At 41.7% G+C, this 20,920-nt stretch overlaps 3 protein-coding genes across 4 annotated transcripts; 2 read left to right on the top strand and 1 right to left on the bottom strand.

The window, feature by feature from the left end:
- Positions 1-529: 529 nt before the first annotated feature.
- On the bottom strand, positions 530-3,273 carry rps23 (ribosomal protein S23). The gene is made up of 5 exons (XM_034692717.1): positions 3,254-3,273; positions 2,751-2,851; positions 1,532-1,691; positions 1,107-1,227; positions 530-719 (listed from the first exon to the last, which is right to left on the bottom strand). The coding sequence occupies exons 1-5, from the start codon at positions 3,256-3,258 to the stop codon at positions 573-575; spliced, it is 534 nt and encodes a 177-aa protein (XP_034548608.1). The 5' UTR covers positions 3,259-3,273; the 3' UTR covers positions 530-572.
- atp6ap1la (ATPase H+ transporting accessory protein 1 like a) lies at positions 2,859-14,577 on the top strand. Of its 2 annotated transcripts, XM_034692697.1 has the most exons (9): positions 2,871-2,876; positions 7,353-7,549; positions 11,429-11,451; positions 11,548-11,630; positions 11,893-11,961; positions 12,356-12,510; positions 12,732-12,782; positions 13,762-13,999; positions 14,130-14,577. In XM_034692697.1, exons 2-9 carry the CDS (start codon positions 7,413-7,415, stop codon positions 14,385-14,387), a joined length of 1,014 nt encoding a protein of 337 aa, XP_034548588.1. In that variant the 5' UTR covers positions 2,871-2,876; positions 7,353-7,412; the 3' UTR covers positions 14,388-14,577. The 2 variants fall into 2 exon arrangements, with proteins under 2 accessions (XP_034548596.1, XP_034548588.1); XM_034692705.1 differs by lacking the exon at positions 7,353-7,549 and having other exon boundaries at positions 2,859-2,876.
- An 857-nt stretch (positions 14,578-15,434) lies between these two features.
- pde12 (phosphodiesterase 12) lies at positions 15,435-20,125 on the top strand. Its single transcript, XM_034683270.1, has 8 exons — positions 15,435-16,762; positions 17,071-17,498; positions 18,013-18,118; positions 18,305-18,449; positions 18,678-18,756; positions 18,875-18,997; positions 19,099-19,304; positions 19,438-20,125. Exons 1-8 carry the CDS (start codon positions 16,200-16,202, stop codon positions 19,555-19,557), a joined length of 1,770 nt encoding a protein of 589 aa, XP_034539161.1. The 5' UTR covers positions 15,435-16,199; the 3' UTR covers positions 19,558-20,125.
- Positions 20,126-20,920: the final 795 nt, after the last annotated feature.

Raw genomic sequence — 20,920 nt, 5'->3', positions numbered from 1 at the left:
TCTCTTCATCTCCCTCTATCCCTCTCTCCAACACGGTATCAGCAGATGTGTGCCTAACAGGAGTCTGGTCCCGATGGAGGTTTCTGCCTGTTAAAAGGAAATTTTTCCTTGCCCCTGTAACTTGCTAAATGCTGCAATGTGCTCTGCTCATGGTGGATTAAGATGAGATCAGACTTGATGTTGGGTCTTTGTTAATAATAGAACATAGAGTCAATCTAGACCTGGTCTTGTGGAAAGAGTCTGAGGATAACGTTTGTTGGAATTTGGCACTAGCTGCAGCAAAGGTAAAAGGGTTTGTCGGTTGATTCCTCCGTACTACACACATATAGAACCGTCCCTGAACAAGATTTTAAAACCAATGGACTAACAGTAAAGCCTTTGACGGTTACACCATTTGATGTCCTGAAGTGGTAAATCACAGCTCAAAGAGTTTACAGGCAGTGGGCAAATCTCCCTTCAGTCCAAGTCCGTTAAAAATTGGACATGCTGAGTGACAAGCGAATGAATAAAACACACCAAACCAGCAGAGTGTAATTGAAAACATTTTTATTTTATCCTCATTATTCAACTGTTTATGACCTAGGTCTCTCCTTCTTGCCTTTGTAGAGTGCCAGCAGGGAGACGTTGGCTACCTTGACCACCTTGAAACGGACTCCAGGAATATCACCCACGGCGTGACCTTTACGTCCGAATCCTGCCACCAGAACCTCATCGTTCTCCTGCGGGACGAGGAGAGGAAAATCAGGAGGGAGTAGAGGCAACTGATACTTCAAGGTTAACCATCACAGAGAAAGTTAAAACAGGTTCTTATTGGAGGCAAGATTGCTTCAGTCAACACTTTCAAGAAGTTACGAAACAGATTTTGGAAAAACTCCATTACAGATTGGTTTTCGGGAACTGAAGTCAGGCTGAAGGACTCAAAGCTGCTTCAACACATTTCTAAAACTATTAAATTATGATCAGAAGGTGCAGATCTTTATCTTCTGGGAACAAAACTAGCACACAAAAATTTCATCAGCTGCAGGTTCTGCACCAACTAAACGTCTCCTACAGCGTAAAAAAGGACCATCAAGCTACTTCAGGGTGTAAACATGTCCGGTGCTTACCTCGATGAAGTTGAGGCAACCGTCGTTTGGGACGAAGGCGGTGATCTTCTTGCCGTTCTTGATGAGCTGAACTCTCACACACTTCCTGATGGCAGAGTTGGGCTGCTTAGCCTCAACACCACTGCAGAGGAGAAACACAAACACTGTTTTAATACAAAGAACGGCAAGCTGTAAGATTATTCAGTCCCGTCACCGCTCCTGATGGACTCTCAATTGTTGAATGATGTGGATCCAAGTTATCTGCTCTAATAAACCTATGAAAGGATTTAAAGACAATGCTAACAAACATAGAAAGGTTAAAATATATTGCTTAAGGGTTCAAATCCCACTTCAACTGACATACAATGAAGTATCTGACCATCTTTGAATCAGGAAAAGTGATATGTCCTACATTTTCTTATGACGCATGTCTTAGGGGTACTCACACTTTCTCAAGCACGATTCCCTTGGCGTGGGAAGCTCCTCCGAAGGGGTTAGCCTTCAGGGCAGTGCCCAGATGGGCCTTCTTATACTGTTTATCGTGCCATTTCTGCTCACGGCGGTGGTTACGGAGCTTCCTGGCTGTGCGCAGACCACGACACTTTCCTGAATGACACAAGAGCAGCAAATTAAATGGCAGTCTATGCAGGACTAATTCTTTGTAGGTGCAAGAATAGACAAATTGTTGGTGTGTAGTTCAAACGATACTTCAACTGTAGTAAAAGACAAAAAATTCTCCCATAAATCAGCAAAATGTCCCAACAATCTCCCTTTCTTCCTTCTCGTAAAATTTATACTCACAGGAAGACATTGAGTAAGCAGTCTCTGAATATCTAAATAAATCAGTCTCCACATCACATTTAACTACACTGAAAGACTTAAGTAAACTTTCACTGAAGGTTTCCTGACACTAAGGACTGTTTGAAAGCAGCCTGGTTTCATGAGATCACTGATATATCTTTAGGAAAAACATCAAACTGATGTGTGATGTTAAATTTAAAACAACCTAGGGCTTCAGATGTATCACTATTTATCTGCAAGGCTGTTTTAGTAAGTCAATTGTCACAGAATTATCTTAGACTGAAAGTGTCATGGACGCAAGGATAGTTCCTGCTTCTAGGTACACAGGTTGGTAACATACAGTTTTTACTAACTAATAATAAACAAAAACGATCATGGACACTTTACGTTCTATCCTCAGCTCGTGGAAAACGGGAAACGCCAACATAATGTGTATTTATGGCTCTTTCTCAGGTGGATGTGAGCAATATTTAACCGCATTAGCTGCGTCCATCGCTACTACAGGAGCACCAAACCCTACAAACACCGACAATACATTAAACACACTTTTAACATTACGTTAAAAGTACATTTTCAAAATTAAGCAGCCGTTTATCTGAATGCTTCAACATATTATAAACCGTTTAAACGTGTAAATGAAAGTGTGCTAGGCTAACTGTGCTAGCACGCCGCTGACATGTTATGGCCGCTCCACGTTGCGGGTGAAGACAGCCTCAAAAAGCGTCTGTATTTTTATTAACTGTGAGTTTTATCCGCCACAGACACATCGAGCGACTTTGTAAGACATTCATAATCCACCACGGTGTGATAAAATGAATCTGTAAGCCGTTTAAGTCTGTATTAAGAGTGAAATTCAAGCCGTACCCATGATTGCTGAAGCGAGCCTGGGATGGAAAGGAAGGATCCAGCATGCACCGCGGCAATGTCTACTCTGAGGACCCCGCGCGAGGGTGGCTAACAAGTGCCTGAATGAAAATATTGCACAATTGGGTAGGGCTCAGTCTATGGTATGGATGAATGGATTTTCTGTTATATTATATTTTATAAAAGATTAGTTAAGCCATTTACAGACATACAAACAGAGAGTCGTAATCAAACTTTACACCAAACAAAGAGAGAAAAACAATGTATGGAAAAGCAACATTATTGACCGTTTATATTATATATTTGCGGAATATCAGTATTTTTAGATTAGTTGTTTTTTTTTAAATACTAATGCCATATGATGCTTTTGTAGTCAAACAGTGATATTCAGGTAAGATCTATGGACATGTTAATTTTTAAACCACCCCAAACTTGTAAGCTCTCCAACATTATTTGATTGATCATGATTAACAGATACGGGACTGCAATAGATCAGTATTTACCTCATCTATATTTAAGATTTCCAAACATGTGATAGCTGTATGTGTTCTCATTTTGGGGTATTTACTGGTTAATACAAATAAATTTAAGTTAAAATTGAAGAGCCCAACTTTCAGACACAGGGTGGGTTTAATTATGGAGCCAAAACGATGACTTTAATGTTTGGTATTGAAAAAAAACATTGGCATTGAAACACTTATATTAAAAAAAAGTTTTAACGGCATCAAAACAGGTATTGGCATTGAAAACGTTTCATTGAAGTTAAAATCACAAACATAAAATTTTATATCATTTAATTTATAGAAATTTTTGCATTCTAATATCTTTTTTCAGTGACAATCATATTATTTTTCTTCGATGTCACTTTTTTTTCAATGACGTTTTTCTTTTTTCGAATGCAGTTTTTTTTCAATAATTGAATTTTCAGTTCCAACTTTTTGTCACTGTTTTGGCGTGGATGGGAGGGTTTGAGGGGAGGGGCTAGGAGGGCGTGATTTAAAAATAATTTGCATAATTTTCAGTCACGTGACCACAGAAGCCTGGAGGGCAAAAAAGACCGAAGTGACATGACTGCTTCCATTCATTAAGACGTGTAAAACCGTCTCTTCCTTACTGAAAGGTTACCATCAAGCCTCGACACTAAATATCAACCTTCTCCTTAACTTAACCGAGAACACTTCATTACCAGACTGTCAGGAAAAAAGTGTCAGACTGTGAACAGCGACGTTATTACTAAGCTAGTGTTAGCTAGCGGTGTCAAAATGTTAGCATCGGAGTTGCAGACATCAGTCCACGCACTGCAACAATGGGTGCATCTCTAAGCTCTAAACTGCAGTCTCCTTGCTCCTCGGTCGAACCGGAAGTATCTACTGACGCGCCATTTTAACTTGCGTCCCAAACATAGGCTGTTTCCGAAATCGCCTACTATACTAGCAGTACGTACTGATATGTCCAAAATTCAGTATGTAGTAAGTAGTATGTGAACAAGAGCAAAATCTGCAGTATGCCAAAACTCCCCGGATGTCTACTGATTCGGGAAAATTTCACAGTATGCATCGGACCAGTCTGCCTCGCGTACTGTTTCCCATAATGCACAGCGCTCGTTCTGCTTTTTCTTTTTCCTCATTTTTTGACGGGAGGAAATCCGTTTTTGGGTGCTGTGAAAGTTATCAAATTACATATAAACCACTTCCTAACTTTTTAAATCATAAATGGATGCTAAATAAGCATTTTATTTATCGGCTTCGCCATTGTGTACTTCCGCTTTCCAAAACCGGAAATCCAGCGAAGTCTGGCTCAGCATGCTGCATGACAGAACGAACAGAACAGTAGGCTGTTTCCGAAACAGCCGTTTCGGAAACGGCCCGTTTCGGAAACGGCCTGCTACATACTACTTACTAATGTAGTAGGAAGTAGGTATTGCCTACTACATACTGCGTTTGAATTTAGTATGTAGTATGGCTGTTACTCCGATCTGTCATGCAGCATGCTGAGCCAGACTTTGCTGGATTTCTGGTTTCGGAAAGCGGGAGTAAACAACGGCGAAGCCGATAAATAAAATGCTTATTTAGCATCCATTTATGATTTAAAAAGTTAGGAAGTGGTTTATATGTAATTTGATAACTTTTACAGCACCCAAAAACGGATTTCCTCCCGTCAAAAAATGAGGAAGTTATCGGCTTCGCCGTTGTTTACTTCCGCTTTCCGAAACCGGAAATACAGCGAAGTCTGGCTCAGCATGCTGCATGACAGATCAAACAGAACAGTCATACTACATACTAAATTCAAACGCAGTATTTAGTAGGCAATACCTACTTCCTACTACATTAGTAAGTAGTATGTAGCAGGCCGTTTCCGAAACGGGCCGTTTCCGAAACGGCTGTTTCGGAAACAGCCTACTGTTCTGTTCGTTCTGTCATGCAGCATGCTGAGCCAGACTTCGCTGGATTTCCGGTTTTGGAAAGCGGAAGTACACAATGGCGAAGCCGATAAATGAAATGCTTATTTAGCATCCATTTATGATTTAAAAAGTTAGGAAGTGGTTTATATGTAATTTGATAACTTTCACAGCACCCAAAAACGGATTTCCTCCCGTCAAAAAATGAGGAAAAAGAAAAAGCAGAACGAGCGCTGTGCATTATGGGAAACAGTATGCAAGGCAGACTGGTCCGATGCATACTGAGATATTTTCCCAAATCAGTAGACATCCGGGGAGTTTTGGCATATTGCAGATTTTGCTCTTGTTCACATACTACTTACTACATACTGAATTTTGGACATATCAGTATGTACTACTAGTATAGTAGGCGATTTCGGAAACAGCCAGGCTGTTTCCGAAACGGCCTGCTACATACTACTTACTAATGTAGTAGGCAGTAGGTATTGCCTACTAAATACTGCGTTTGAATTTAGTATGTAGTATGACTGTTCTGTTTGATCTGTCATGCAGCATGCTGAGCCAGACTTCGCTGTATTTCCGGTTTCGGAAAGCGGAAGTAAACAACGGCGAAGCCGATAACTTCCTCATTTTTTGACGGGAGGAAATCCGTCGACAGCCTGGCTGTTTCCGAAATCGCCTACTATACTAGTAGTACATACTGATATGTCCAAAATTCAGTATGTAGTAAGTAGTATGTGAACAAGAGCAAAATCTGCAATATGCCAAAACTCCCCGGATGTCTACTGATTTGGGAAAATATCTCAGTATGCATCGGACCAGTCTGCCTTGCATACTGTTTCCCATAATGCACAGCGCTCGTTCTGCTTTTTCTTTTTCCTCATTTTTTGACGGGAGGAAATCTGTTTTTGGGTGCTGTGAAAGTTATCAAATTACATATAAACCACTTCCTAACTTTTTAAATCATAAATGGATGCTAAATAAGCATTTTATTTATCGGCCTCGCCATTGTTTACTTCCGCTTTCCGAAACCGGAAATCCAGCGAAGTCTGGCTCAGCATGCTGCATGACAGATCGGACAGAACAGTCATACTACATACTAAATTCAAACGCAGTATGTAGTAGGCAATACCTACTGCCTACTACATTAGTAAGTAGTATGTAGCAGGCCGTTTTGGAAACAGCCACTGCGAGGAGACTGCAGTTTAGAGCTTTGAGATGCACCTTGTATGTTTCCTTGCCCTGCGGGGGGGGGGGGGGGGGGGGGGGGGTTCCATGAGTCTCTGACGACACGTGAAAAACGATGCAAATCACGCCCTCATGGCCCCTCCCCTCAAACCCTCACCTCCACGCCAAAACGGTGACAAAAAGTTGGAACTGAAAATTCAATCATTGAAAAAGAACTGCATTCGAAAAAAGAAAAACGTCATCGAAAAAAAAAATCTGTCATTGAAAAAAAAGTGACATGGTAGAAAAATTATATGATTGTCATATAAAATTTTATGTTTGTGATTTTAACTTCAATGAAACGTTTTCAATGCCAATACCTGTTTTGATGCCGTTAAATTTTTTTTCAATATAAGTGTTTCAATGCCAATGTCTTTTTTTTCAGTTTCAGAGTGTATTTTCAATGCCAAATTTTATTTTCAATACCAAACATTAAAGTCATCGTTTTGGCTCCATAGTCTTGTCTCGTCTGGTATTGTATCATATCTTATCGTTTTGTAACGTATCGTATCAAATCGTATCCCATTGTATTGCATGACACCGTATCATAATGTTTTGTATCGCATCATATCCCAACACAACGTAACGTAACACAACATTGCGTATACTGCTGCTGTTAACTCGTCGTCCTTCATAAACCAGGCTGCAGAACTCTTTGTAGATGCATTTAAATAAACACACACAGTACTTGTCGAGTCAGAAGCTTTCTCACTGGAGTATCTGATAAAGTCAAATAAGAACTTAGATGAAAAGATTTACTTTCCTGTGATGTCAGGTATATGTTGGTAACATGCTAGGGTTCACTTTGTCCATGCAGTTGACTGAGACGACCTTTAATCAGATGAAATAAATTTTACTCTGTCTGAGCTGCTTTTAAATTACAGAATGTGAAGCAGAAAATATCCTAACAGAAAGAGGCGGTGCTCTGTCGTTCTGTTTGTCTCCTCTGTGCCCTCTTTGGCTGATCCCTCTGTCAGTTATGGGGGCTTAAAGACAGTGGGCTGATTAAAGTAGATTACTGGGGGGGAGAGGGGGAGATGGTTTGCTGGCATCTCACTCTGGTCACCACAGCGATGGCTTCACCATGGAAACAGCGCTGCATCCTCCTCCTTCTTTTCTTCCTTCTCCTACATCTGCAGTCATCCACCTGCATAGACAGACGACCTGCTCACAGGTGGGTGAAGAAACAGAGAAATAAGAGACAGATGATTCCCCTCTATACCTTGATTGGCTGTTGTTGACGTTGATTTTGACCTGTGGTGACTCTTTAATCTTTGACTCTTGACACGTTCAGCTCTGAGATTAGTCATGTGTTTCTGCTCTGTTGTCCAAGAGTCCCTGAGGATGCATTCACTGAGTGTTCATTCCTGTAAAGCTGCATTAAGTGATAAGTGTTTGGTTGGTTAGGGGGGAAAGAATAAGCTGCAAACCAAAAACTCGGATATATCACTTAATTTCTAAGAACTGCCAGAGCAGCATAATCATTCGCTCTTTTATTCAGCTCTGGTTTGCTCTCCAGCTTCCCCTTAGAGACACATCTCAACGTTTAGCTGCAGAGCTACACACTTGCCTGCTAAACTTCTGCATGCTTGTTTGTGTTGAGCAGAGGTATGTTACATTTTTAAGCTCCTGTTTGCTGCTGGAAACAAAGTGTAAGAGGGCTGTGACTGAAACAATAAGTGCATGTCATAAAAATCTAAAGATTTGAGAGATTTCTTCTGGGGCATTAACTGGAGAGTAAACATTGGAATAAATCACATGAGCACAAACCCCTGGTATCCCACCTTACAGAGCAGCATACCTGGCTTTTCTGCAGGTGTTTTGGGTCTAATTGCAGACCTTTAAACGAAGGAAATCAAAATGTAGTCTTTATTTTAAAAATGTTTCTTTAACCATTGATTTTAGCATTAAAGTTGCCAAAAAGTGCATTAAAACGTGCTCGTTTGTTTGTTTTTCTCACTCAAACTTGTATCTTGATTGAAAGCGCTGATCTCTTTGTGCTCGCAGTTGCCTAAAGGTAACAATAACTTAAACCTTAGTGTCCTGTAACTGCAATTTTTTCATGGAGGAGCCCAAAATGGTGTAAAAATGACTCAATCACTGCAGGACTTTCAAAGCAAGGATATAAAGTGATGCACAGCAGCAGAGACGAGTCAGAGTTTATCAAAGTGCAGCACAAAACACAACACAGCATCTCAAATAAAGTGAATTACAAGATTTTAAACAATGAAAAAATTGGATTGCATGAAATTCATGGAATAAGATTGCATAAAAAAGTGTGTTTATGATGGAAGTTTAAAAGAGGACAAAGACGAGGAGAGTCTGAGCTCTCATTAGGTTTTTACAAACATTGGCATCGGCCATAAAATAAGAGCATTAAGTAAATCCTTCAACATGATTAAGCTTTTTGCAGAATTATTCACTTCTTATTTTCCTATCAATAAAAACAAAACAAAAATAAGATGAATTTAATGTTGCTCTTTTTTCACTGGATGTGAGAGGAGCAGATATTTGCAGTGAGTTGGTTTTTTTTTGCAGTGTGCAGCTGCTGATTGTAAAAGAGGGAGAAGCCACAAAATCTTCTTTTGGCTGAGAGCCGCCCCATCCTTCATGACCTAACTCTGTGTGTGTGTGTGTGTGTGTGTGTGTGTCTGTCTGTCTGTCTGTCTGTCTGTCCACTCATGATTGCATGATTATGTAATCAATGCAATCCCTCTAACCCAACACACACGGAGCTAAACCTTTTGGCTGCGGGGCGTCAGAGAGAGAGAGAGAGAGAGAGAGTCGGGGAGGATTTGACAGCTATACTTCTGCTGTTCTGAAGAGAAAAGGTTTAAAATACGATATGTGATGTGAAATATGTGAGACACATTTTAATCTACATGTGCTGAGAGGATTTACACCCTGAGAGTCTGAGGATGGGTGGATGGAGCAGCACTGAGTTCATTTAGATTAGATGTACAGTACAGATTATTTTGAATAAAGCTGCACGCTCCCACCTGACTGAGCGGAGCGGACGGGAGCAGCTTTGGTTTAATTTGGTCAAAGGTGGATGAAAAATTTTGGATTTCACTGTGAGACGAGGATTTGATGTTTTGTGCTGGTCTTTGTTGAGGGCCAGAAATACTTCATTAAAGAATCTGGCCTCCATGCACAAACACCAAAACTCACCTCTCTTCAGTTGTTGCACCACAGAAGATATTATTCGACTTTAATGTGAGGTCACAATCTACTGCAACAACACCAAGGGATTCAGGGGACTGTTATATGAAGCTATATCACCTTTGGGTGAGGGATTATACATATTGTGAGCAGGTGGTTGTGCAAATTAGAATCCCAACAGGGTGAACAGGACACTGACGCAGAGTGGTCTTACCTTAAAGGGATTCTGATTAGCAGAACCACCTGCTCACAGCACATTATCCCTCACTGGTTTCTTTTGAAGCATGAATATTTAACACTAAGTTTGAATCAAGTTTTTAGTGTGATAACTTCTTAAAGCTCAGTCAGTCAGGATCCTGAAGGCTTACTTAAAAACCTCATCATATTATATATTTTCCTTTGGAGGCATCAAAGGACAAACACTGTGTTACAAAATAATGGAAACATAAACCCTGAATGTTTGGGGAAAACAATCAAAGCTGCTGTGTCGTGTTAAGCTGATTCCCATATTGAATCTTGGTCCATTATTTTAAGTCTTTCTTTATGTAATCCGGGTCAGAGTGGGTCATTGCAGCAATAGTGCATCTCTGCTCCAGATTGATCATTCTGTCTGTTACCTTAAACTATAATCCACCGGGTCAGCTGGGTCACTGGACTACACAGGGGCATTATGGGTAGTAGAAACATTGCATGTTATCTTGTCTCTACTTTTTCATATTTCATAATGTGTTGTTCAGGATAGAGAAACAGGTTATCATGTTACATGTGTTTGTTATATTTTCTTTTAATTATTTTCTACATATTATTTCCTGGCTGTTGAGCATTGACTATATGATATGGATTACACGCCTCCATCTACCTCTGTTGTAAAAAAGTGAAGCCAAAATACCACCTCGATGGGTGCCGATATTTGCTCAGGCGCACGACCACACAAAGGACCTGATCTACTTAGAACCCAAATAACGAGTGCTAAATTGCGTGTGCAAACAAAAAAATTGCATATGTTATTTATGGCTGTGTTGCGGGTGATCTACTATGATTGCGTGCGAAATTGATGACAAGTGCAAAAGTGGTGCGGACAGCTGTTAAATGAGGATTTTGCGTGTGCTACCGGCTGTCACCATGGAGAGTTTGAGAGAGCAGAGTGGCCGTAAACGAAAAATGAAGTTTGAAGCCCTGGAGTTGGAGGTCTTGGTGGAGGAGGCAAATAAACATACTGATGAACTCCAGCAGAGACATCTCAGCGTTGCCAGAAGAAATGCGATTTGGGAGAATGGAGAAAAAAAAGGGATTTCATTATTTGAAAAGTGTTTTTATAAGATGTCCGTCATGACCTTGAAAAAAATTAAAAATCTCTTTTTTCTTAAATGGAGAATCTTCATCAGATGTCTGACAATCCCTGCCGCACTCCTCAAATCAGCTCAGACCAGAAAACACCTCAGCAGAGCCCAGCAGGCGTCCAGATTGTTATGATGACATTGATCGGGAGTTGCTACAGCAACAAAGAAATCAGACGGAGGGGTTACAGGCCATTGCACAGGAGGTGAGAGCTGTGTTCAATGTAGCGCGCGGCCTCCGCTGTGACACTCTGGCCCTCGTTGCGCACACGAGGCAGCTGGTCAGTCCTGTGTCTGGGCTGACAATGGCACGCCAATGCCCTGACAACAATTGGGAGGTCATTCAGTGGCAGTCCTTCAACTGAGCTGCCGGCGAATGAAGAGGCAGACTTTTTTACTTTCTTGTATTTTATAGTGAAGCCGTGCTGAAGGGATGTGTTACTGGTCGAAAACATATTCATTTAAAATTAGTGTTAGCATTCAGCAGCCTCATAGAGGAAATGAGGGATTTTAGATATCTGACTTAATGATGGTTCTGTCTCTTCTCTTCACAGTGCTGCTGAATCTCCTTCACACAGTGAGTATTCATCAATATAGTGACATGAAACAAACATAGGGGTGGTCTTAATTCATAAACTGGTAAACATCCTCCTGTTGTCGACTCTCTCTGCAGACGATGGAGCGACACAGAGAGAAGAAGGAATGTGGGCTGAGGAGAGTTTCTCACCTGAAGAGGAACCGTTCAGACCTCCGCAGGTAAACTTACTGATGAGTTATACTGAAGTGGACAGCAGCGGTCAAATTACAGAAACTAAAGTCCTGTATTTGAGTGTTAATTTCTGTAATAAACTGCTGTGTGGAGATCCCCACTCTGTCATCTTGAAGCTTTCTGATGCTACCTTGCTATCTTTGGTCGACTGCTAGCTGCCTTACACAGATATTATCTATTCACAAAAAAGTGTTTCAGAAGAGAAGTAAGTGATTTTCTGTCTCTCTGTCCTCGTCTCTCTCTCCTCAGACTCCAGATGTTTCACGGAGGAGGTTACTTCAGGCGCCAGGAGCTGCACTTCCCTTCCCTCCCCTCAAGGTGACGCTGTCTCCTAAGAATTAACCATCTACCAACCCAACGTAAAGACAGTAACAGTAAAGAGAAATGTTAAAATGTACTCATTTATTGATTTCAAAGTATTCATATTTGCATTTTTACACTCATCCATCCAGCTTATTTTCTATTTTCATCGTCAACACAAACTTAAAGGTCGCTGGTCAAAAAAACATATTTACCGGAGCTGAGTTGATAAACTTATAAAAATTGTTATAATGTGCTTTTATAGAAATAAATTTACAGAGATGTGTTCATTTCTCATACATTCAGCCTACCTCAACTAGTTGAGTCGCCTCCTGCTGGCACAAGAAAGAAGCCAGGTTTTCGTCAACTTGCTGTTCTCCATTAACACTGTTGCCTTGTCTCTGTCCTCCAGGTGTTGTTCAATGGAGAGCCGTGCCTCCTGTTTCAGGCCCGCAAACTCTCTCTGCGCTTTGAGAAGCAGAAACAGCTCGACCTGACGGAGAGGACGTTCTCTCCTCTGAAACCTGTCGACACCAGCAAGTCCGTCTGCAGCCAGGATAAGACGACGTATGAACACCTGTCTGTCTGTCCACCTGTCTGACTGATGAACAGAAATATTTAGAAGCATCAGAAACACAAGTGATTTAAACAAAGCCTTTTTAAAGTAAATTGGAGGAACATCTTGAGATAAAAGTTGTTGGAGTTTGAGGTGTTAAAGAAAGTTTTTATGAACTAAACTCAACGTGGGGTGTGTTGTTTTTTTAATTCAGTCTGTCTCTCTTCACCAGGCTGGTCATGAGGTTTGGGGATGTGGAGGATTTGAGAGATCTGTCTGTCAGGTAAGACCAAACATCTGTGCTCAACTCTGTGCTCAAACCTACTTTTAAATTATGTAAAATGAGGATCAAATTTACCCTAAAAGGACGCCCAGGTTGGCCAAAAAAGGAAATATAATAAATATCATACCCTAACCCCTTAAATTTTTAAACATATCCTTCTTTGAAAAATCCAATGAATGTGATTTTACATTTATATCCCATTTTGGAGGGATTTATTTTGCATATTTATCTGATTTAGTAACAAGATGTTTTTATTTTGTATTCAAAACATGTACTTAATAACAGCAAAGTATCCTGCTGATGATTCGTTCTCATTTTGGAGCTCTGACGGAAAGTTTGCCAGTAGCTATTTTGCATCTTTTGAGACTCTAAAGACTCCACATTTCAACACTTTATCAAATGGATCTTTTACACATTTGCAGAATAAGTCATTAAATTCTTTGTTGGTCATTTTTTAAACTCGTCAGCACTGAAACAGTGTTAGGTTTAACATCCTCTCTCCAACACGGTCTCAGCAGATGTGTGTCTAACATGAGTCTGGTCCTGCTGGAGGTTTCTGCCTGTTAAAGGAAGTTTGTCCTTGCCACTGTAATTTGCTAAATGCTGCAAAGTGCTCTGCTCATGGTGGATTAAGTTGAGATCAGACTGAGTCCTGTCTGTAAGATGGGACTAGATCTTATCCTGTCTTGATGTTGGGTCCTTGTTGATAATAGAACATAGAGTACTGTCTAGACCTGATCTGTTTGGAAAGAGTCAGAGGATAAAGTTTGTTGTGATTTGGCGCTTTAGAAGTAAAGATTGATTGATTGATCCTGCTTTATTGGACTTATGTGGCAAGAATAAGTGCTGAATCACATTAAGGTGCTCAGAGCCTTTAGAAGACGGGTACCATTAAGGACAAACAGTCTAACACCATGCCAGCATCCTCTGAAATCAGCATGCACAGTTTTGACCAATCGTCTCCTCCCTCTGATTTCAGACTGCAGCTCTCCAACACCTTCTACGAGTCTTCAGGTCAGTGGTGGTTCTCCGTGGACAGCATCTCTCTGACTTACAATAAATCTGAAGAGGCCGTTTTCAATGCCACCGAGGTGTACGCTCCAGCCTCCTCCTCCTACCACTGCCTCCACGTCAGCAGCCTGCAACGCCACAGCGCCCTGCTGCTGCCCGACACCGACCACGCCCGCCGCTGGAGCATCACCTTCACTAACTTCCAGGTACATGTTTGTTCATCCACTGACTCTGTGTGATTTTAGAGGTTTCACTGAGGTCTGGAGGAATCATTTTACTCAAACAGTCATCAGAGTGCAAGCAGGTTGAACACCATCTTTAATTTTCTCTCCTCAGATTCAGGCGTTCAACGTCACCTCAGGTAAATTCTCTCCTGCAAGTGACTGTGCCACTTTCCTGACGCCTGCCATCCTGATGGGTCTCATCACGTCCCTCATCCTGCTGCTGGTCCTGGCCTACGCCCTGCACATGGTCATCCACCTGAAACACATTGAGCACGAAGAAGAACACAAGGCCCACGTGTACTTCCCAGCAAACTCTGAACACCCCGAACACTGCTGCGTGGAGAACGCTGCAGAGAAAAATGTTCTGTAGCGAAGCCAAGGAGACAATTAGAGACTGGAAAACACACAAACAGATGACAACATCTTCTGTTGTGATAAAAAAGACTCAGCTCAGGAGTAGATTTTTATGAATATATATATTTATATTATTTTTTATTTGCCTATCAGTGAGTTTCTGTATTTGTCTGAACAGAGAATTTAATAAAAATATTCAGAATATCTATTTTGTTTTGCTGTATTTCTATTTAGAGAAAAATAGCAGGAAAAATAAGTAGAGATCTTCAGAAAACAACTGGAAATAATCTGTTACCATGGGATAAATTAATACGTCTCTAGAAAAGAATAGAATGTACTTTATTAATCCCCCAAGGGGGAAATTCAGGTGTCTGGCAGATCAAATTATAAAAATCACATAAAACAAGTAACTCAGGTGTCTGTCAGCTCATCTCCCATTGGCTAGAGAGTTATTAAGCCTAATGGCTGCAGGGATGAATGATTTTCTGATGAGCCGTCCACTGCCGCTGTTTCTCTGGTCCACAAAGAAGTTGTGAAGTGGATGATCTGTGTAATTTAGAATAGCCTCTAGCTTCTTCTGTGTGCATCTCTCCACCACCGCCCCCAGTGAGTCCAACCTGCTTCCAATCACAGTGCCAGCTCTTTTCACTAGTTTCTCCAGTCGCCTCACATCCTTGTGTTTTATACTGCTTCCCCAGCAGACTGCAGCATAGAATAACACACTTGCTACCACAGACTGATAAAACATCTGCAGCATCTTTCTGCAGATGTATAAGGATCTGACCCTCCTTAAGAAAGGAAAATGAAATGAATGCAGTAAATGAATATACAGATGCTTTTCTGCTCATAGCCTCTCTATTAAAAAATAGGGTTAAATAAAGAAATATTATCAAACTGGAAAACTATACAAAAAGTTGAAATTTTAAAATAATAAATTAAACCGTTAGATGAGAACATTTGTTTGAAATACATGTCTTAAAGTTGTGTTGTTTCAATTGTGTTCACGGCTGGTGGAGTAACGATTATGTCCGCTGGGTGGCGGTAATCCATGTAGGGGCGTTCAATCTACCATTGTTCTAGCAGAGGAACACGAAGAAGACGCTCATGCTGTCTTGTGTAAAGTGAAGACAGCTAACGAAGCTATTTTACTAACAGCATTACACGAAAAGGCACGCTGTTGGAATTAACTGGTTGTTTTCGGACTCTTGTGTGCTTCTTTAATATTTATTTTTTGGCAGTAGTAGTTCAACTCTGTTTTACGGTTCGGCCGGTTTGCCTGACCGGTTAGCATCCAGGCTAACCCGTGTAGCTGGAGGACGTTTCCCTGACGTCACACGGAAACTACTCTACCTGCCGTTGACGGTTTGTAGTTTAGTGTCTGTTGGTTTTGTAGTTTAGTGTCTGTTGGTTTTGTAGTTTAGTGTCTGTTGGTTTTGTGGTTTAGTGTCTGTTGGTTTTGTGGTTTAGTGTAAGTTGGTTTTGTAGTTTATAGTCGGTGTAGTTCGGTGTCGGTTGGTTTTGTAGTTTATTGTCGGTTGGTTTTGTAGTTTACAGTCGGTTTAGTTCTGTGTCGGTTGGTTTTGTAGTTTATTGTCGGTTGGCTTTGTAGTTTGTTTATTGGTTTTGTAGTTTACAGTCGGTGTAGTTCTGTGTCCGTTGGTTTTGTAGTTTATTATCGGTTGGCTTTGTAGTTTGTTTATTGGTTTTGTAGTTTATTGTCGGTGTTGTTTGGTTGCCGTTGGTTTTGTAGTTTATTGTCCGTGTAATTCGGTGGCAGTTGATTTTGTAGTTTATTGTCGGTTGTAGTTTCTCTGTGCTGGGTGACTTCATGTTGAAGCCCCTCTCTGCTGCTCTCCGGTTGTTCCCTCGCCGTCTCTTGTCCTCCACCCAGACCTCCAGTCTTCTCCTGGGCAGGAGGATGGAGCTCGCCGTGGTGAGGTGCCTCCCCGGGGAGCCCAAACTCACCATCTCCTTCTGTCTGGACGGCAGCCACAAACAGATGCTGCGGGACCAGGACGAGACTCTGGGGAAGGTCCTGGCCCGGATCTCCAACGGCATCGCGAAGGGCCAAGGTAAGGCGAAGAAGTCTAAGAAGAACAAGGGCCAGCAGCCGTGTGAGACCCCTGAGACCACCGTGGTGAAGCTGTTCTATGAAGGCGGAGAGGTGGAGGACTCGGTGCTTAATTCGGAGGCGTGGCAGGACGGGGCTGTGCTCCAGGTCGGGGACGTGAAGTACTCGGTGCAGAGGAACGCACCCACTTTCACTAACGCAGAGCTTCCGGTGTCCCTGCTGTCCGGGTTTCCGGTCTGCCCGAATCTGGCGGTAGAGTTCGGAAACCTGCAGGACTGCAAGTTCACATGGTTCAAAGAAAACCCCTCAAACGCAACAAGGTAACCCACAATGGATTTGACAGTGAATGTGTCGTGATGCGTTCAAATGCTCAATGTTTACATTTCTTTCATTTAGAGTCTGGTGCTTTTTGACTGGTTGACATGATAATAATAATAATAATAATAATAATAGTAATAATAAAAATAATAATGATAATAATGATAATAATAATAGTAAAATAATAATGAAAATAATAATAACAATGATAAAAAGATAAAAATAACAATAATAATAATAATGAAGCAAAAACAATCTCTGATACTTCATTTAGTTAAAGAAGATGTGTCTCCTCTTGTCTTTGGTCCAGCTCTGAATCTGCTGCAGAAGAACCAGCTCAGGACGGCGGTTGGACAGAGGTTGGATGTGGGAGAGTCCACGTCCCGTCGAATCAGGACATCGGCTGCAGACTCAAACTGCGCTGCACGCCTAAAGAAGGGCAACGCAGCGGCCCAGTGAAGGAGCTGATCTCTGCGGGGGCTGTGGAGGCCGGACCGGGTGTGTGCACGTTTGACAACAGACACCTCTACACGGTCAGAGAGGCGGAGTGGCCGTCTGTGCGGGTGATGTCGTACAACATCCTCGCTGACATCTACGCACAGACAGAGTTATCCAAGACAGTGCTGTACCCGTACTGTGCTCCCTACGCCCTGCAGCTGGACTACAGGCTCAACCTGATCAAGAAGGAGCTGGCCGGATACAACGCTGACATCATGTGTCTGCAGGAGGTCGACAAAGGTAACCAGAGCTGATTCACAGACACAACAACAAAACTTAGACATACACTACATTTTCGTATTTTTTTGTGCTACTGAGATTCAAACAACCCGATGTCCTGCTTGATCATGAAGAAGCTGAGAGGACAAAAATCTGTAAACACTTCAAACACTGCACACTCTCAGTGTTGGAAAGTAACACAAATAAACAGAAACAGTCTTAGCAGATCAAACAAATGTACATAAAGCTTGAGAATTATGCCACTCATGCTGCTTTAGGCTACACAGCAGGAAGTTTAAACTCTACCTTTACAAGATAATCCCTCCAAACATCCTCTCAGGAAAAGAACACTCAATAAGTTATCTGATTTGTTTGTTTTTCCAGTAAATTTAAAGATGGTGACATCCAAGAAGCCTAATTTCTTTCACCTGTATACACGCTACTTCATTGCTTTTAGTATTAATTGAAAATAAAAGTCATGACCCAAAGAGACTTTCCGCTCTCTGATCCTCTCAATGTTCTCTGGACTCTCCAGGTGTGTTCACGGACAGTCTGACTCCGACTCTGGACGCCTTCGGTCTGGACGGTGTGTTCAGGGTGAAAGAGAAGCAGCATGAAGGACTCGCCACTTTCTACCGCAGGTCAGGTCTGCCTGCAGTGCTCACTGCAGATCCGTCATGTTGTGTTTCTTAGAGCACAGGAGTAAATTAAATGCCACAAAGAAAGCATCACTCACACAATTATTTGAATTATAATAAAGCCGTTTTTGTCTTCAACGACAGCATTCATTAACATGATGGTAAACTTTTTTAATGTTTTCCCTTCAGGTCAAAATATAAGCTCCTGAGTCAACATGACATCATGCTAAGTGAAGCGTTGACCTCTGACCCCATCCACTCTGAGCTGCTGGAGAGGCTCTCTGCTAACAGCGCTCTGAAGGAGAAGATGCTGCAGAGATCCACCACCCTGCAGGTAAGAAGGCAGAAACTGCTCGACATTACGAAGAGGGCGAGGACTTAATCCTCAGACTGGACTCTTTTGAGATCTGTGTCGTTGATTTTCTACTTATTTAGTTATAACAGAAGAAGAAGAAGAATCGATGACATTGTAACCTTTAGGAATGTTAGTTAACCGCAGTGTTGTGAGCCTTCAGCGTTGGTCTTCTATGTGAGTTGTAAAGACGGACTACTTTCTCTGCAGGTCAGCGTCCTGGAGGACCTGAATAAAGCAGGGAGGAAGGTGTGTGTAGCAAACACACACCTGTTCTGGCATCCTAAAGGTAAACAACTCACTCGTTTGTGTAAACACACTCGAATCACTGATGTAGATGAATGAAGTGGTGATGTGTTCATGTTCGCAAGGGAACATATTTACTCACCTGACTCTTTCCTTTGAAGGAGGGAACGTCCGCTTGGTCCAGATGGGCGTGGCGCTGAAACACCTGGGTCATGTGATCAGCGGCGTTGCACCCGGAGCCCCTCTCATCTTTTGTGGTGACTTAAACTCTGTCCCTCACTCAGGTAATGTCACACTAACGCAACACGAGCACATCTCTCTGCCAGTATCTGCTTCATGATTTAACACTAGCCGTCTTCATCACGTTTCTCTCCTCCGTGTGCAGGTGTGTTCCAGCTGCTCAGCGAGGCTGTTGTTCCTCAGCAGCATGCAGACTGGAGCAGCTCGGGGCCGGAGGAGTCCTGCAGCATAGAGCTGCTCTCCGCTTTCCCCCCTCTGCTCAGCGCCTGCGGACAACCCGCCTACACAAACTATGTTGGAGGATTTCATGGCTGCCTGGATTACATCTTCATTCAGCCGGACAGCATGCAGGTACGTAGGTTTCCATGCATGAAAATTGGTTCAGGGTCAGCCGAGAAGAGAGGATGAGGATGAGGATGCAAAGATGAGAAGCAGCCGTAGTCTTCTTAACAAAGAGCTAACAACTCTGTGTGTGTGTTGTCAGGTGGAGCAGGTGATTCCTCTGCCCAGCCACCAGGAGGTTACCACCTACGAGGCCCTGCCCAGCGTGGCTCATCCCTCTGATCACATCGCCCTCATCTGTGACCTGCGCTGGAACCCCTGACCTTTGACCTCCGACCATCAGGAGAGCTTTCAGTCGCTGCTGCAAACACATTCTGCCTTTTAGGTTTCTTTACGTTTGAATCAAGTCTGAGTGGAGAAAGTGTTCCTGTGTGTTTACTGGATATGTTTAAAACACAGAATCATCATCTCAGAACACAGAGCTGTCTTAAATTAAACTCAAATATATCTGAACTGTTGTGAAGATGTTCAAACTGCATTTTTACAGAACAGTTTTTAATCACTGATATTCAGTGTCTTGTATCTGGAAAAGAAATTAAATATACATTGCTTGTTTTTTCTTTTTCACCAGAGATTGATAGTTAATACATCTGAATGAATTTTGGGCTTTTCTGTGATTATAAATATTTTAAATTTGAACCCAATGGAATTTTCAAACATAAAGACAACTTATGGACTACCAAATGATGTGGTTATGGAACAAATATGGACATTTATTTATTATTTGTATTCAGCATTTATCATTTTATGCCAAAACAAGTTGTTCAGTTGCTCTTAGACTTTTATAAAGGTGTGATTTTACAGCATTAAAAGTCATGTTGTAATGTAAACATGAGTCCGACTCTTCACTATTCAATCGCAGTGTAGTTTTATCCTCCAACGCTAATGAAGGCGTTTAAATATTTGGGCTTTTAACTACATTTTAAGAGACGCCATGACGTCAAATGGGAGGTGTGATATGACGCAAATGTCATATTTTTTTTCTTTATTTTAATCATTCTCTGAAAGATCTGAATTCAGTGAATGAATCCAGCAGAGCCCATCTTCCACCGCCACGCTGTTTTTCTCTGATTGGTCCAGATGCTGAAGGGGGCGGGGCCGGAGGGATTGGAATGTACCATTCTGTCTGAAGTGTGGATGACACTTAGGGTAAAAGGTAGACAAGCTATGAGGGACCAGCATATATTTTTAATAAGATAGATTAACCAGGAAATATGAGAGCTCTGGAGTTACTTTTGGGTTCATTTCGTAGATTTATCGTTAAACAGAAAGAATTGTAACAACCCTGAGTCAGTTACAGCAGAAAGGGGCGGGCCGTTAAGTTCTTCAGTGTTAGCGAGCCACACCGGAAGCTTCGTGATTTCACCTTTAAAGTAATAGCTCAAATATCGCTTTTCTTTTCATCTACAAAATGTATTTACCCCAATGAATAAATTTTGATAATATAATGCCCGATAAGTTATGTTTTGTTATACATTTTATTATTTCCATTATATTATGAGAGAAAACACATAAAAATGTGTACAGGAAATTTGTATTACCAAGCGAGTTGTTTCAACAATAAAGACTGAGCAATGAAATTGTCCGTGAGTTTTATTCCTGCAGGAATGTGCAAACTATACAGA

This window comes from Notolabrus celidotus, chromosome 1, assembly GCF_009762535.1.
Source record: "Notolabrus celidotus isolate fNotCel1 chromosome 1, fNotCel1.pri, whole genome shotgun sequence".
NCBI lineage: Eukaryota > Metazoa > Chordata > Actinopteri > Labriformes > Labridae > Notolabrus > Notolabrus celidotus.
This window is presented reverse-complemented; position numbering and strand designations above follow the sequence as displayed.